At 45.1% G+C, this 15611-nt stretch overlaps 1 protein-coding gene across 1 annotated transcript in view; it reads right to left on the bottom strand.

The window, feature by feature from the left end:
- Positions 1-15611, bottom strand: part of xdh (xanthine dehydrogenase) — a 149789-nt gene that overhangs the window by 79799 nt on the left and 54379 nt on the right. Inside the window, exons 8-12 of the mRNA XM_072550825.1 lie at positions 7478-7552; positions 4445-4519; positions 4041-4121; positions 541-682; positions 144-236 (exon numbers count right to left, since the gene is read on the bottom strand). Coding sequence (XP_072406926.1) covers positions 144-236; positions 541-682; positions 4041-4121; positions 4445-4519; positions 7478-7552 — 466 coding nt within the window. The remainder of the gene's footprint in view (positions 1-143; positions 237-540; positions 683-4040; positions 4122-4444; positions 4520-7477; positions 7553-15611) is intronic.

Here is a 15611-nt window from a genome sequence, read left to right as displayed (position 1 = left end):
GAAAGAAAATGCTCCACCAACTTTCGAAGGTTGTGGTGTCAGTGGTCTCTACAACAGCATTGCGGGTTCCTAACACTGACTGCCCTCTCCTACTTGACTCCACCAATAAAATCATTAAGTACAGACAGTGCCATCTCACTTACCCGTATCAGTGAAGCAGCTGAAATTCATCTCAGGAATATGAGCCGGAGCCAAGATTATTGGGTACAACATGTTCTTCATCCTCATTTCAATGCCTGTATAGACCCGAGAGAGAGCGAGATGGTGAACAGATCCCCTCCTTCTCCAACCACGCCATCAATGCCAATCCCGGAGGTCCCACTGTCTGGTACTCACTGATTACTGTAGTCCACTCACTGCTAACGATTATTAATGTTACAGTTACTGATCTCTCTCAATAAAGCAAACTGTGTGATTTGAACAGCAAACAGTTTCATTCCCTGAACTTCTCTCCGTTGTGCATTTATCACTCAACTCAGTGATAAATGTTGTTGCAAGGAGGGTGGGTGGTTATTGGCTAGTCTGCAATTTTAATCTTACCTACTTCAGTGTTGCCAACCACAAGTCTGGCATCCGGGTATCTGCCCTTCAAGACCAACAGTTTGTTCAGGGTTGTCGGCTGAATCCAAGTGACTCGCTCCCCTTTAAAGATCAATGTGTCTCGAGGTGACTCCTGAAGTAACTGCAAAACAAAATTGATCCATTCAGTTGTGTTCATTGCCCCACTCTGGGGATTTGCTCACTGAATGCAGCCAATACAGTAGTTTGCTCATTTCGGCCCAAGTGACCATCTTTAATCTTGCATTAGAATTGGGAGGTGGTGGGAGCAGGAATTTGGCATTTCAGATCTGAAAGGTTTCTGAACGTGGTACCATGAGGGTGATCACTGGTCACAAAGGCCACCCCTCACATGGTCAAATGCAGTGCTTAATGTTTCAAACAGTCCTGTTTCATCTCAGACAATCGACAAGAGGAAGGATGTGGTCAGTTACCAGGTAAAGTCACCATAGCACAAAAGGATCAGAGGGCTACTCTCTCCCTCATTAGCGAGCAAGAGAGAGAGAGGGATGGAGGGAGAGAGAGAAAGGGAGAGAGAGAGGGAAAGAGAGAGTGAGAGAGAGGGAGGGAGGGGGAGAGAGAGGGGGGATAGAGAGAGGGAGGCACAGAGAGGGGGTGAGAGACAGTGAGAGAGAGAGAAAGAGAGAGAGAGGGAGGGAGACAGAGAGAAAGAGAGAGGGAGGGGGGAGAGAGAGAGAGGGAGGGAGAGAGAGAGAGGGAGTGAGAGAGGGTGAGGGGGAAGAGAGAGGGGGGAAGAGTGAGTGAGAGATAGAGATTTAGGGGGGGAGAGTGTGTGTGTGTGAGACAGAGAGGAGAGAGAGAGAGGGGGAAAGGGAGAGAGAGGAGAGAGGGAGAAAGAGGGAGGGAGAGAGAGTGAGAGGTGGGAGGGGGGGAGGGAGAGAGAGGGAGAGAGACGGAGGGGGGAGAGAGTGAGGGAGGGAGGGAGAAAGGGTGGGAGAGAGAGAGGGGAGGGAGAGAGAGAGAGGGAGAGAGAGAAAGGTGGGAGAGAGAGGCGGGGAAAGAGTGTGTGTGTGTGTGTGTGTGTGTGTATATGTGAGAGAGGTGGGGGAGGGGGGAGGGAGAGAGAGAGGGAGGTTGGGGAGAGAGAGGGAGGGAGAGAAAGAGCGAAAGAGAGAGGGGGGGAGAGAGAGGGAGGATAGAGAGGAAGAGAGGGAGGGAGAGAGAGAAAAAGTGAGGGGGGAGAGATAGAGAGAAAGAGAGGTGGGGGAGAGAGAGAGGGGAGGAGGGAGAGAGAGAGAGAAGGAGAGAGGAGGAGAGAGAGAGGGGGAGAGAGAGGGAGGGAGAGAGAGAGAGAAAGAGAGCGAGGGAGAGAGAGAGGGAGTGAGAGAGAGGGTAGTAAGAGAGAGAGAAGGAGGGAGGGGGAGAGAGAGAGAGAGAGAGAGAGAGAGAGAGAGGGAGAAAGAGAGAAAGAACCTGTGTGAGTTTAACTGAGGGTCACCACACATCATCCAAGAGGTGAGACTGAGATGGTGACCTTCAAGGTAAGCTCAGGCAAAGAATACAATACAGTACAGCACAAAAACAGGCCCTCTGGCCCACCAAGACTATACCAACACATGATGTCTTTCTATAATGAAAACCTTTTGCTTCTACCTTGTCCATATCCCTCTATTCCCTACTTATTCAGGTATCAGGCAAGGTTCCTCACAAACATTCTGATTAAATCTGTCATTAGTACATTCCAGGCCTGTCAAACCAGGCAACATCATGGTAAAGGAGCGAATTACTGCAGATGCTGGAATCTGAACTGAAAACAGAAAATGCTGGAAATCCCAGCAGGTCAGGCAGCATCCATGGAGAGAGAGCAAGCTAAGATAGAGAAAGAGAGCCTCTAGAGTCATCTAGACACTAAACTTTAGCTTGCTTTCTCTCCACAGATGCTGCCTGACCAGTTGTGCTCTCTAGCATTTTTTGCGTTTAACCTTCCACTGCTACTCTCTGTCTTATACAGCTAAACCAGTTCTGTATCCACCTTACCATCTCACCACAGATGCCATCTGACTTCATCTTTGGCATCAGCCTGCCATGAGTGACCTTGTCAAAGGCCTTGCTAAAGATTCCTGACGAAGGGCTTTTGCCCGAAATGTCGATTCTCCTGCTCCTCAGATGCTGCCTGACTTGCTGTGCTTTTCCAGCACCACACTCTTGACTCTGATCTCCAGCATCTGCAGGCCTCACTTATGCTTAAAGACCATATAGTCAACATCCACCGCCCTGCCCTCTTTCATCATCTTTGTCACTTCCTTAAAACAATGGAATCAAATTCGTGAGACATGACCTTCCTGCACAAAGTCAACACAAGGATATGTTGTTGGTATTACTCTGCATTGCAAACCAGCCATCCAACTAACTGAGCTAACTGAACCTCCAGTCAGAAGTCACAGCTCCAATGGTCTTGCCAATATTTAATTGGAGGAAATTTCTGTTCATCCAGTACTCGATATTGGATAAGCAGCCTGATGACTTAGCAACAGTGAAGGAGTCACAAGAGGTGGGAGTCATCAGTACGTAATAGAGGGCCAATTCCAGGTGCTGCTAGCAAAGGGTAGCTTTTAAATGAGAAATATGACCAGGCCAAGTAGCAATTCTCTGGGGGTGTCTGAAGTAATGGCATGGGATGTAGAAGAGATTAGTTAAGTATAAATGGAACCAGGCAACAGCAGGTCCAGCTAATTGGATGACAATGGAATAATGCCAGAGGAGGATGCTGTGTCCAACCATATCAAAGGCTGATGACAGGGCATAAGGACATAAACTTAACATAATTTTGCAAATGAAGCAAGGTTGATGTGAGAAAAAGATGTTTTAACACAGCGAGTAATTAATTTATAGAAATGTGGTGGAGGGAGGTTCAGTTGAGGCAATTAAGAGGGCATGGGTTGGTTATTTGGATGGAAATGGTGTATAAGGATATAGGGAAAAGCCAGGAGATTGGCTCTGAGTAATGTTGCTCGTTTGACAAGCTGGTGCAGCCACAATGAGCTGAATGGCCTGTGATTCTATGCATCAAAGACCACAGCTGGAATAAACTCTGAGACTCTAAAGGAGTAGAGGAGGCTATAGAGATAGGGAATGGTGAGGCAAGGGGTCTGCCTCAAAAGCATAAATGAAACAAGTGCCTTCCTGGATGGAGGTCTAATGTGAGGACTGTGAAGAAAGTGAGGACTGCAGATGCTGGTGTCAGAAAGTATGGTGCTGGAAAAGCACAGCCGGTCAGGCAGTGTCTGAGGAGCAGGAGAGTCGACATTTTCAAATTCATTCCTGATGAAGAGCTTAATCTCAAAACGTCGACTCTCCAGCTCTTCATTAGCTTCCTGACCGGCTGTGCTTTTCCAGCATCATGCTTTTTAACGGAGATCTAATGTGGGTCACCCAAGGTGAGGGGGTAGGTTTAATCTGCAACGACACACCTGAGCAATTGGCCCGTCCTTCTATCGAAGGAATGTCACATTGGTACCTACCAGGAGCTCTGGGGGGAAGATCGGTTCCTGAGTGGGATCCAGAGGTTTAAACTCTGATGGTTCGAAAAGCCTGGGTGACATCTGGAACAAAGAGCAAGTGATTAGCTGTCACTTCTGGAATAGACTTTGACAAATGTACCTGACACTCTCGGGCCCTAAACTCTAGGGTTGGCCCCGTGCTGGCTAGTTAAGTGCCTGATGGACACATTTAATTCCACAGGGTCTTTCTCAAAGAAGTGTGGTTTGGACAGGGCACCCACCACCAATGTTAAATTTCAGCCACTGTGATTACCATTATACATACACATGTAAACATGCAGCAGATACATGCATCGGAAACACACGCAAATGAAAAAACACAGAAGTAGCACCCGGTGACTTTAATGACATTCAGATATACTAACCCCAGGTGGATTAACTCCAAACTGCCCCTTGCAGCAGCCATTTTCTGTCCCATTCTGACCACAGCAGTTTGATGGCTAAAAAGGAGGAAAACAATCATGCATTCAGCTTACAAATCTTCACTGCAGCTATTGCTAGTGCGGTGGCTCAGTGGTTAGCACTGCTGTCTCACAACTCCATTGACCTCGGTTCAATCCCAGGCTTGGGTGATAGTATGTGTGGAGTTTGATTTGTACAGGGATCTGGGTGTGTGGGTCCAGAGCTCACTGACAGTGGCGGTGTAGATAGTTAAAAAGAGGCTTAGAGCATTGAGTGTAAGGATGGAAGAGCTATGCTGTATCTTTACAGAGCCCTAGTTAGGGCACATTTGGAATACTGTCTAAAGTTCTGGTCACCGCACTACCAAAAGGATGTGGATGCTTTGGAGAGGGTACAGAGAAGGTTTACCAGGATGTTGCGTAGGATGGGAGATGTTAGCTATGAAGAAAGGTTGGATAGACTGAGGTTTGTTTCCTCTGGAATGCAGGGGGTTGAGGGGTGATTGTCAATGGAGTGGAAAACGTGAGGCTTTTTCCCAGGGTGGAGGGGTCAATTACTAGTGGACACAGATTCAAGGAGTAAGGGGGGAAGTTTAAAAGAGATGAGTGAGGCAGGTTTTTCACACAAAGGGTGGTGAGTGCCTGAATCGTGCTGCTAGAGGAGATGGTAGAAGCAAAGACTATAGCAGCATTCAAGAGGCACCTGGACGGATACAAGAATAGGAAGGGAATAGACAGATAAGGATCCTGTAAGTGAAGGCAGTTTTAGTATGGAAGGGCAAAATGTGTCAGTGTGGGCTTGGAGGACCGAAGGGCCTGTTCCTGTGCTGTACTGTTCTTTGTTCTTTGCACATTATCCTTGTGTCTGTGTTGGATTCATCCAGGGGCTCTGGTGTCCTACAATAGTGCAGTCATTGCCGGTTCTATGGATTAGCTCTACTAAATTCCCATAGTGTCCAGGGAGTGTAGGTTAGGTGGATTGGCCATGGGAAATGCAAGGTTAGAGGGATAGCTAAGGGGGTGAGTCTGGATTGGATGCTCTTTGGAGAGTCAGTGTGAACTTGTTGGGCTGAATGGCCTGTCTCCACACTGTAGGGATTCTATAATTGCCAATATTTATTGCCTTATGAAACTGAGATGGAACCATCACCAAGACCTAACTCTGATGGAGGTAGGGACACAGTGCGACTATTTTTTCACTTTTCCATCTGCATAGCACCCATGGGAGAAACTGGTATGAACTGAGGTTCGCTGCTGTGAGTACTCAAACCTTTTGCCCAGGTATTCTTTCCTTGTGTGACAGGCAAAACACAGGGAGCCGACTCAGAACTTAAATATACAAGCATGCCTTTTATTTAACTCTCGAAGTGCCAATACTTAATATAAGCATACAGGTAATTCGGCTATTACGTGTGTTTTGTTAATGCCAGTTGGCTGTAATGCGATTGATGAATAGACTAACGCTGTTTCCAAAATGTGAACTTGTGCTGGCTATAATGTGATTACACTTTAAGTGTCACAGTGAGTCGAGGAATACAATATTTACGCCAACAGAGTCTCCTGTACATTTAATGCAACATTTATACATTATTTCATCTTAACATAACTTCAACTTTCATTCACTTTATCCCACTTCACTTATTCCACATTTAACCCTCAGTCTAACTCTATAAATTTGGCTTGAATCAAATACGACCTGATTCAAGTGAATTGGCCAAAGTGCTCTCTGAAGATGACCTTCCTTTAATTTCAAAAATATACTTTACTGATAAAAAAATATCTTTATATCTATACATTGTCACAAATGCAGTTCAGTTCTGTACAGTATATCAAGGAAACAAAGAAACATTGGAGGTTAATTCCATTATAACAACTCAAAGGTATCACTTACACATCTAGGACAACATTTACGTGCATTTGAGGCTCCAGGAGGGTCTGGTACTGTAATGGACTCCTATTTAACTGCAGCAGGAAGACCTCAGACAGTGCTCTTTCCCCACTGCGCCTTGGCAGCAGCTGCCCCAAGCTTTAGTGTGTCCCTCAGCACGTAGTCCTGGACCTTGGAATGTGCCAGTCTGCAACACTCAGTCAGGTTCAACTCCTTGTTCTGGAAGACCAACAAGTTTCAGGCAGACTGAACAGCGTTTCTCACTGACTTGATGGTCCTCCAGGCACAGTCGCTGTCTGTCTTGGTGTGAGTCCCGGGGACATGATCATAGAGCACAGAGTCTGGTTTCACGGTGGCACAGTGGTTAGTACTGCTGTCTCACAGCGCCAGGGACCCAGGTTCAATTCTATCCTCAGGCGACTGTCTGTGGGGAGTTTACACATTCTCCCCGTATCCGCGTGGGTTTCCTCTGGGTGCTCTGGTTTCCTCCCACAGTCCAAAGATACCAAGTTAGGTGAATTAGCCACATTAAATTGCCCATAGTGTTCGGGGATGTGTAGGTAAGGTGCATTAGTCAGGGGTAAATGTAGAGTAATAGACCAGGGGAATGGGGCTGGGTGGATTACTTTGGAAGATGGATGTGACTTGTTGGGCCCAATGGCCTATTCCACGCTGGACAGATTCTATGATGTTACGGACCTGCTCAGGACAAACATCGACACAAGCTACTAAATCAAGGCACATGTCTTTCCAGCGTGGTACTGGGGGCTTTTTCTCCTCTGAGAAAAACATTCCCTTGTTCTGTAAAATGTGCTACTTTCCAGAAAGATCTCTGGCACTCAGCCAATGAATTGATCAAAGCCAGATCACATCATTTGATCCCAGCCAATGGGGTTTACAGGTAACAACTCCCAGGTGTGTACACCAAACAGTGGCACTCCGTACGCCATCTAAGTTAGTAGTGGGTGCCTAAATGTCTAGACATCAATGTAAACATGCCCTGGAAGGTGCATTTATGCCCTGGAAGAAATGCACAAAATGCACATGCAGATGAAAAACCACAGATGTAGCACCAGGAAACTGACTTTATGACATTCAGATATACTCACTCCTAGATGATTAGCTCCAAACTGCCCCTTACAGCAGCCATTTTCTTTCCCACTCTGACCACAGCAGTTCAATGGCTGGAAAGGAGAAAAAAAGACACGCCTTATTTGGTCAACGTAGGAATTGAAGATCACAAGAGTTTTAACTGAGGCCAGAGTTGAAACTAGCCTGACTGAAATTCCCAGCATGCTTGATTATAGCTGTAAGACAGTTTCATAGCTATTTCTGCTATTAGCCACCTGAACAAAGAACAAAGAAAATTTACAGCCCAGGAACAGGCCCTTCAGCCCTCCAATCCTGAGCTGATCCAAACCTACTGTCTAAACCTGTCGCCCAATTCCTAAGCGTCTGTATCCCTCTGCTCCCCACCTACTCATGCATCTGTCCAGACGCATCTTCAGTGAACCTACCATGCCTGCCTCTACCACCTCTGCTGGCAACGCATTCCAAATGCCCACTACCCTCTGTGTGATGTACTTGCCGCAGTATCCCTTTAAACTTTCTACCTCTCACCTTGAAAGCGTGACCTCTCGTATTTGAATCCTTCACCCTGGGAAAAGGCTTGTCTCTATCCACCCTGTCTATACCCTTCGGGTCCCCCCTCAATCTCCTTTTTTCAATGAAAACAAACCTAACCTACTCAACCTCTCTTCATAGCTAGCACCTTCCATACCAGGCGACATCCTCGCAAACCTTCTCTGCACCCTCTCCAAAGCATCCACATTCTTTTGGCAATGTGGTGACCAGAACTGTACACAGTATTCTAAATGCAGCCGAACCAATGTCTTGTACAATTTTAACATGACCTGCCAGCTCTTATACTCAATATCCCCTCCAACAAAGGGAAACATACTATATGCCTTCTTGACCATTCTATCCAGCTGTGCAGCAACTTTCAGGGTACAATGGACCTGCACTCCCAGCTCTCTCTGCCCATCAACTTTTTCCAAGGCTCTTCCATTCATTGTATAATTCGCTCTAGAATTAGTCTTGCCTAAATGCATCACCTCACATTTGTCTGGATTGAAAACCATCCGCCTAACTCTCCAGTCTATCTATATCCTCCTGTATTCTCTGACAGTCCTCTGTGCTGCCTACTACTCCACCAATCTTCGTGTCATCTGCAAACTTGCTGATCATACCAGCAATGCCCTCTTCCAGATCATTTATGTATATTACAAACAACAGTGGCCCCAACACTGACGCCTGGGGAGCACCACTGGTCACTGTTCTCCATTTCGAGAAACTCCCTTCAACTATTACTCTCTGTCTCCTGTTGCTCAACCAGTTCTGTATCCACCTAGCTAGAACACCCAGCACACCATGTGACTTCACCTTCTCTATTAGTTTACCATGGGGAACTTTATCAAACACCTTACTAAAGTCCATGTATATGACATCTTCTTCTATCGACTTGGTCACTTCCTCAAAGAACTCTATTAAGTTGGTAAGGCACGATCTCCCCTGCACAAAACCATGTTGCCTATCATTGATAAGCCCATTCTTTTCTAAATATAAATAGATCCTATCTCTCAGTACCTTCTCCAGCAACTTTCCCACCAATGACGTCAGGCTCACTGGTCTGTAGTTACCCACAATATCCCTACTACCCTTCTTGTAAAGGGGACAACACGAGCAACCCTCCAGTCCTCCGGCACCTCACCTGTGTTTAAGGATGCTACAAAGATATCTGTCAGGGCCCCAGCTATTTCCTCTCTCGCCTCCCTCAACAACCTGGGATAGATCCCATCCGGTCCTGGGGATTTGTCCACCTTAATAACCTCTAGCCTACACAACACATCTTCTCTACTTATGTCAATGTGATCCAGACTAATCAAACTTCTGTCTCTAACCTCAACATTCATCATGTTCCTCTCCTCAGTGAACACTGATGCAAAGTAATCATTCAGAATCACACCCATTCTCTCAGGTTGGACACACAGCCTTCTTTCATTATCGTTTAGTGGACCAACCCTTTCTCTAGTTACCCGCTTGCTTCTTATATAAGAATAAAAGGCTTTGGGATTCTCCTTAAAGACTCGCTAAAGCTATTTCATGACCCCTTTTAGCCCGCTTGATTCCTCGTTTAAGACTTGTCCTACTCGTCTGATATTCCTCCAGGGCCCGTTCTGTTCTTAGCTGGCTAGACCATATGTACGCTTCCCTTTTCCGCTTGGCTAGTTGTACAATTTCTCCTGTCATCCACGGTTCACAAATCTTGCCCTTCCCATCCTTTGCCTTCAACGGGACATGCCTATTCTACACTATCTTTAACCTATCTTTGAAAGCCTCCCTCATATCAAATGTGGACTTCCATCAACTAGCTGTGTCCAATCCACATTTCCCAACTCCTGTCTAAGTTTGATATAATTGACCTTGGCCCAGTTTAGTACTCTTCCTTTAGGACCACTCTCATCTTTGTCTACGAGTAATCTAAAACTTACAGAATTGTGGTCATTATTCCCAAAGAAATCCCCCACCGCAACTTCTACCACCTGACCTGGCTCATTCCCCAACACCAGGTCCAATATGGCCCCTTCCCTTGTCGGACTATTGACGTACTGCTCTAGAAAACTCTCCTGGATGCTTCTTACAATTCTACCCCATCCAGACCTCTGATGCTAAGTGTATCCCAGTCAATGTTGGGAAAATTAAAATCTCCCATCACCAATACCCTATTACATCTACATCTTTCCATATTTGTTTTTTCATAATCTGTTTCCCTATTTGTTTTTCGACCTCATGCTCACTGTTGGGAGGTCTGTAATACAGCCCCAACAATCTAACTGCACCCTTCTTACTTCTCAGCTCTACCCATAATGCCTTACTACCAAGCCCTCCACAGTGTCCTCCTTTAGCACAGCCATGATATCATCCCTGACCAGCAATGCAACTCCACCCGCCCCTTTTACTTCCCTTCCTGTCCTGTCTGAAACATCTATATCCTGAAACATTTAGTTGTCAATCATGCCCTTCCTTAAACCAAGTCTCTGTGATGGCAATGATGTCATACTCCCAGGCACCAATCCAAGCCCTAAGTTCATCTGCCTTACCCACTATACTCCTTGCATTAAAGTAGATGCACTTCAGGCCACCAGTTCTTTTGTGTTCATCTGCTCTCTGCCTACTGTTCCCCTTATTAATGCTAACTTCATGATTCTTACAGTCTCCAGTTTCCACCTTGCTGTCCACTTGTTTTCTCTTCTGGTTGCCAGTGTCCTGCCGCATTAGTTTAAAACTGGATTCTGCTAGTGTGTTGATCTGGGGCTTGCACAGCCCTTCCCCTGGCAGATATGTGGGAAAGGCATGGGTGATGTTCATCTACGTCCCAAGGTCCAACTGGGTTAACATCAGCAACAAAAGTAGGCCATTCAGCCTGTTGAGCCTGCTGTGCCATTCAGGCTCCACAGCTGATAGTCAGCTTTGACTCCATTTTCCTAATGCCTCCTCAACCCCTTTCAGACCTCTGTCGATTTTATCCTTAGCCATACTCAAAGATGCTGGATTCACAGGCTGCTGGGGTAGGGAATTTCAAACATCTACCAAACTCTGGGGGAAGTAACTCCATCTAATCTCAGTTCTAAATGATTGGCCCATTATCCTGAAACTGTGCCCCATTGTCTGACATTCCCTGACCAATAATATTTCCCATTTGAAGGCCTTTCGTAATCTTAAAGGTTTCACTGATACCACCTTTCATTCTTCGACATCCCAGTTTACCCAAATTAATTAGGATTCTTATAGAGCAACACTTTATCCCAGAGAGCCATCAAATGAGCGTTTGATGTTCAACCTCTCGTGTAAGTCACTCCAAAACCCTGTACTATTGTAGCCTTGTTCTTGTATTCCAATTCCCTTGCAATAAACGCCAACAAACCATTTGTTTCCCTAATGCTCACTGGACCTGCACGCTAATTTGTTGTGTCTCTTGTGCATTTGTAAGTTTCACATTTTAAACAGAGAATTCTGTTTTTCTCTCGATGTGACCAAAGTGAATAACTTACCACCTCCCTATTTTAGACTCTGTCTGTCATCTAGTTGTGAATTCACTTACTAATCCTGTGTTCTCCTCATTATACAGGCAGGTAGTCTTCCTATAACGCCATTGCTGCGTTCCAGTGAAACCTGGCTTAATGGAAAATTGTTTAATCGAAATAATGGGGGCTATGGGAAAAGGGATAGACCAGCAAAAAAATCATTCCAGATGAAAAGCTTTTGCCTGAAATGTCAATTTTCCTGCTCCTGGGATGCTGCCTGACCTGCTGTGCTTTTCCAGCACCACACTCTCGGCTCTGATCTCCAGCAGCTGCAGTTCTCACTTTTACCCAGCAAAAAAATATCATTCACAATCGCTCAAAAATCACCCAAAAGCCTAACACATAATATTGCATAGGTTGAATGAAGCTATAAGTCATATATATCAATGAAACAAAAGTAAATTTAACACAGTGCATTTAAAAAGTCTTGTTAGTGCAAGCTGCTCCTTGTCCAATACCTCTTACAGAAAGCTGTACTGTTGGCAGCTGACATTGGGCCCACACAGAACAAAGTGGGTGAAATGAACACTGCTGGAATCGTGCTATTGTGAACAGAGATAAACATTCTCAAAACTCCCATTCCTTAATTCCTCAGCGACGTTATCAGCAAATCGTGCTGTGAGGGCACACGTTATCCAAGAAGTACCTGCATTCCCACATAGCTTAGTACCATCAGCAAACTTTAATACATTTACTGTCTATTTCTCAGTCAAGTCATAGAGATGTACAGCACAGAAATAGATCCTTGAGTCCAACTGATCCACGCCGATCAGATATCCTAGATAAATCTAGTCCCAATTGCCAGCACTGGGCCCATATCCCTCCATACCCATCCTATTCATATTCCCATCCAAATGCCTTCTAAATGTTGTAATTGTACCAGCCTCCACCACTTCCTCTAGCAGCTCATTTCATATACACACCACCCTCTGCATGAAAACGTCGCCCTTTAGGTCCCTTTTATATCTTTCCCTCTCACCTTAAACCTATGCCCTCTAGTTCTGGACTCCCCCACCCAAGGAAAAGACTTTGTCTGTTTACCCTATCCATGCCCTTCATGATTTTATAAACCTCTATAAGGTCACCCCTCAGCCTCCGACACTCCAGGGAAAACAGCCCCAGCCTGTTCAGCCTCTCCCTGTAACTCAAATCCTCCAACCCTGGCAACATCCTTGTAAGTCTTTTCTGAACCCTTTCAAGTTTCACAACATCCTTCCTGTAGCATGAAGACCAGAATTGCACACAGTATTCCAAAAGTGGCCTGACCAATGTCTTGTACAGCCGCAACATGACCTCCCAATGCCTACACTCAATGCACTGACCAATAAAGGCAAGCATAACAAACACCTTCTTCACTATCCTGTCTACCTGCAATCCACTTTCAAGGAGCTATGAACTTGCACTCCAAGGTCTCTTTGTTCAGCAACACTCCCCAGGACCTTATCATTAAGTGTATAAGTCCTGCTCTGATTGACTTTTCAATGGGGTACTTTTCCAAGATCAGGAAAGTTTTCATCAAACTCATCTTCAAGATCACCTTTGTCAATTTAATTGGTTAAGTCTATGTAATGTCACCACCAATATTACCTTGCCTTTGTTACAGGTGCCAATATTTATTTCTCTCCACAGATATTGCAGACCTGTTGAGTTTCTCCAGTGTTATCTGGGTTTGTTTCAGGTTTGCAGCATTTGCAGTATTTATTTCTTGCTTAATGATCAGTACAATGGTAGCATTACAGTTAGGGGGCCGATAAACTAGTCCCATTGGCCTTTTCTGACCCTTGCTACTCCCAATCTCTACCTGTACTGATTTAACTTTCTGATTTCCTGAATAAAGATTACTTCACGTCAACATTTCTTATCAGGGCTATTCCTCCTCCCTTTTGATTTCATCTGTCTTTGGAATAGTTACTTCCCAACCTTTGTCCCTTTGTCCCATGTATCTGAATGGAGATAAGATTTAAACTATTTATCTCTATCAATGTCATCACTTTATTTACTTTACGAGAGATGTGCCATGCATTTAGATAAAGCGATCATGGTTTTATGACTATTTCCCACATTTCCTCACTCACTGATGGACTGTCACCTTTAAACTCACTGTCCGATCCTATCTCATGCAATATGCATTTATTGATAGTTAGAAAAGTTTTCATTCCCCGCAACTTTCAGTTTTGAATTTCTAGATCTCCCTCTTCCTAATCTGTTATTTTAAAGGCAATTTAGTCTAATCTAATCTTATTTGTTAGTGCACTTTTCTATTTGTATGCTCTATCCCTTTCTGTCATACTCTGATTATTATTATTATCATGCGTGATTGCATTTCCCTCCTTCTGTCACGTTTCAAGTCTCCCCTCTTGTGAACATTCACCCTGCATTATTTAGTTTAAAGCCTCCCCTAGATTTACAATCCCACAGAAGACTGGTCCCAGTGAGGATGAGCTGCAGATTGTCCCAACAGCACAGTTTCTTCCTTCCCCAATATGGCTGCCAGTGCCATGGGAGTCCTAACCCATTTCTCCTTCATCAGTCTTTGTGTCACGTGCTCCACTCTGAACTTATCTACTCTGTGCCGATTGGCTTGTGGCATGGGCATTCACCCAGGGTCATAGAATCATAATGTTGCGCAGCATGGAAACAGTCCTTTTGTTTCAACTCACCTGCGCTGACCAGATATCCCAACCCAATCTAGTCCCATTTGCTAGCGTTTGGCCCATATCCTTCTAAATCCTTCTTATTCATATACCCTTCCAGATGTTGTAATTGTATCAGCCTCCACCACCTCCTCTGGCAGCTCATTCCATGCGTGTTACACTCTAAGCATAAGAAAGTTGCTCCTTAGGTCCCTTTTATGTCTTTCCCCTCCAACCTTAATCCTATGCTCTCTAGTTTTGGATGCTCCCACTCTAGGGAAACTATCTTGGCTATATACCCTATCCATACCCCTCAGGATTTTATAAACCTCTATAAGGTCACCCCTCAGACTCTGATGCTCCAGGGAAAACAGCCCCAGCCTATTTCGCCTCTTGCTATAGCTCAAACCCTCCAGCCCTGGCAACATCATTGTAAATCGTTTCTGAACCTTTTCAAGTTCAACAACATCTTTCCTGCAGCAGGGGGACCAGAATTGTATGCGATATTCTAAAAGTAACCACACTAATGTCCTATACAGGCACAACATGACCCCCCAACTCCTATATTCGATGCTCTGACCAATAAAAGAAAGCATACCAAATGCCTCCTTCACTATCCTATCTACCTGCGACTCCACTTTCAAGGAGCTATGAACCTGCATCCAAGGTCTCTTTGTTCAGCAACACTCCCTAGGACCTTACCATTAAGTGTACAAGTCCTGCCCTGATTTGCCTTTCCAAAATACAACACCTCATACATACCAAAATTAAAATCCATCTGCCACTCCTCGGCCCATTGGCCCATCTGATTATGGTCCCATTGTACTCTGAGGTAACCTTCTTCTCTGTCCACTACAACACAAAGTCTGGTGTCATCTGCAAACTTACGAACCATGCCTCTGTATTCACATCCAAATCATTTATGAAAGGTTTAACTTAATTTAATTGCTTCTTAATTTAAACCTCAGATGCTCATTCTCCCTCTCAGAAGAATCCCTTTCATAGCCTCCTCTGTGTCCTTGGTACCCAAGGCAATCACGGCGACTGGTTATCTCCCCGACCACTCCAAATTCACCTCAGGCATTGAGGAGGTGTCCGTAACCTGGCACTGGACAAACAACACAACTTCCAGGACTCAACCACTTGGCTGCTAGCGTTCCCACTGAGAGTTCCCCAACACCGCTACCTTCCATTTTACTCCAGGCAACTCGAATAGATCCCAGCACCATCCGGCCATGGTCAGTTTGTTCATACTCCATGTAACCCCTACTCTCAGTCACATGCACACGCCACAAACTGAACAAATACAGGAACTGAAGACCCCTTGTTCCTATTTCCTGTCCATGGTCACTGATTAAGTCTAATGGAGCTAACCTAAGTGAGCCTGAGCTTTTAGATTTCAGATTTAACATGTCTAAGATTGACACTTTTAGAAGCTTTTCTTTTAAAATTTGCGTGTAGCCAGA

This window comes from Chiloscyllium punctatum, chromosome 3 (assembly GCF_047496795.1).
Source record: "Chiloscyllium punctatum isolate Juve2018m chromosome 3, sChiPun1.3, whole genome shotgun sequence".
Classification (NCBI taxonomy): Eukaryota; Metazoa; Chordata; class Chondrichthyes; order Orectolobiformes; family Hemiscylliidae; genus Chiloscyllium; species Chiloscyllium punctatum.
Note: the sequence above shows the minus strand (reverse complement) of the source record. Positions and strands in the feature narration are given on the sequence as shown.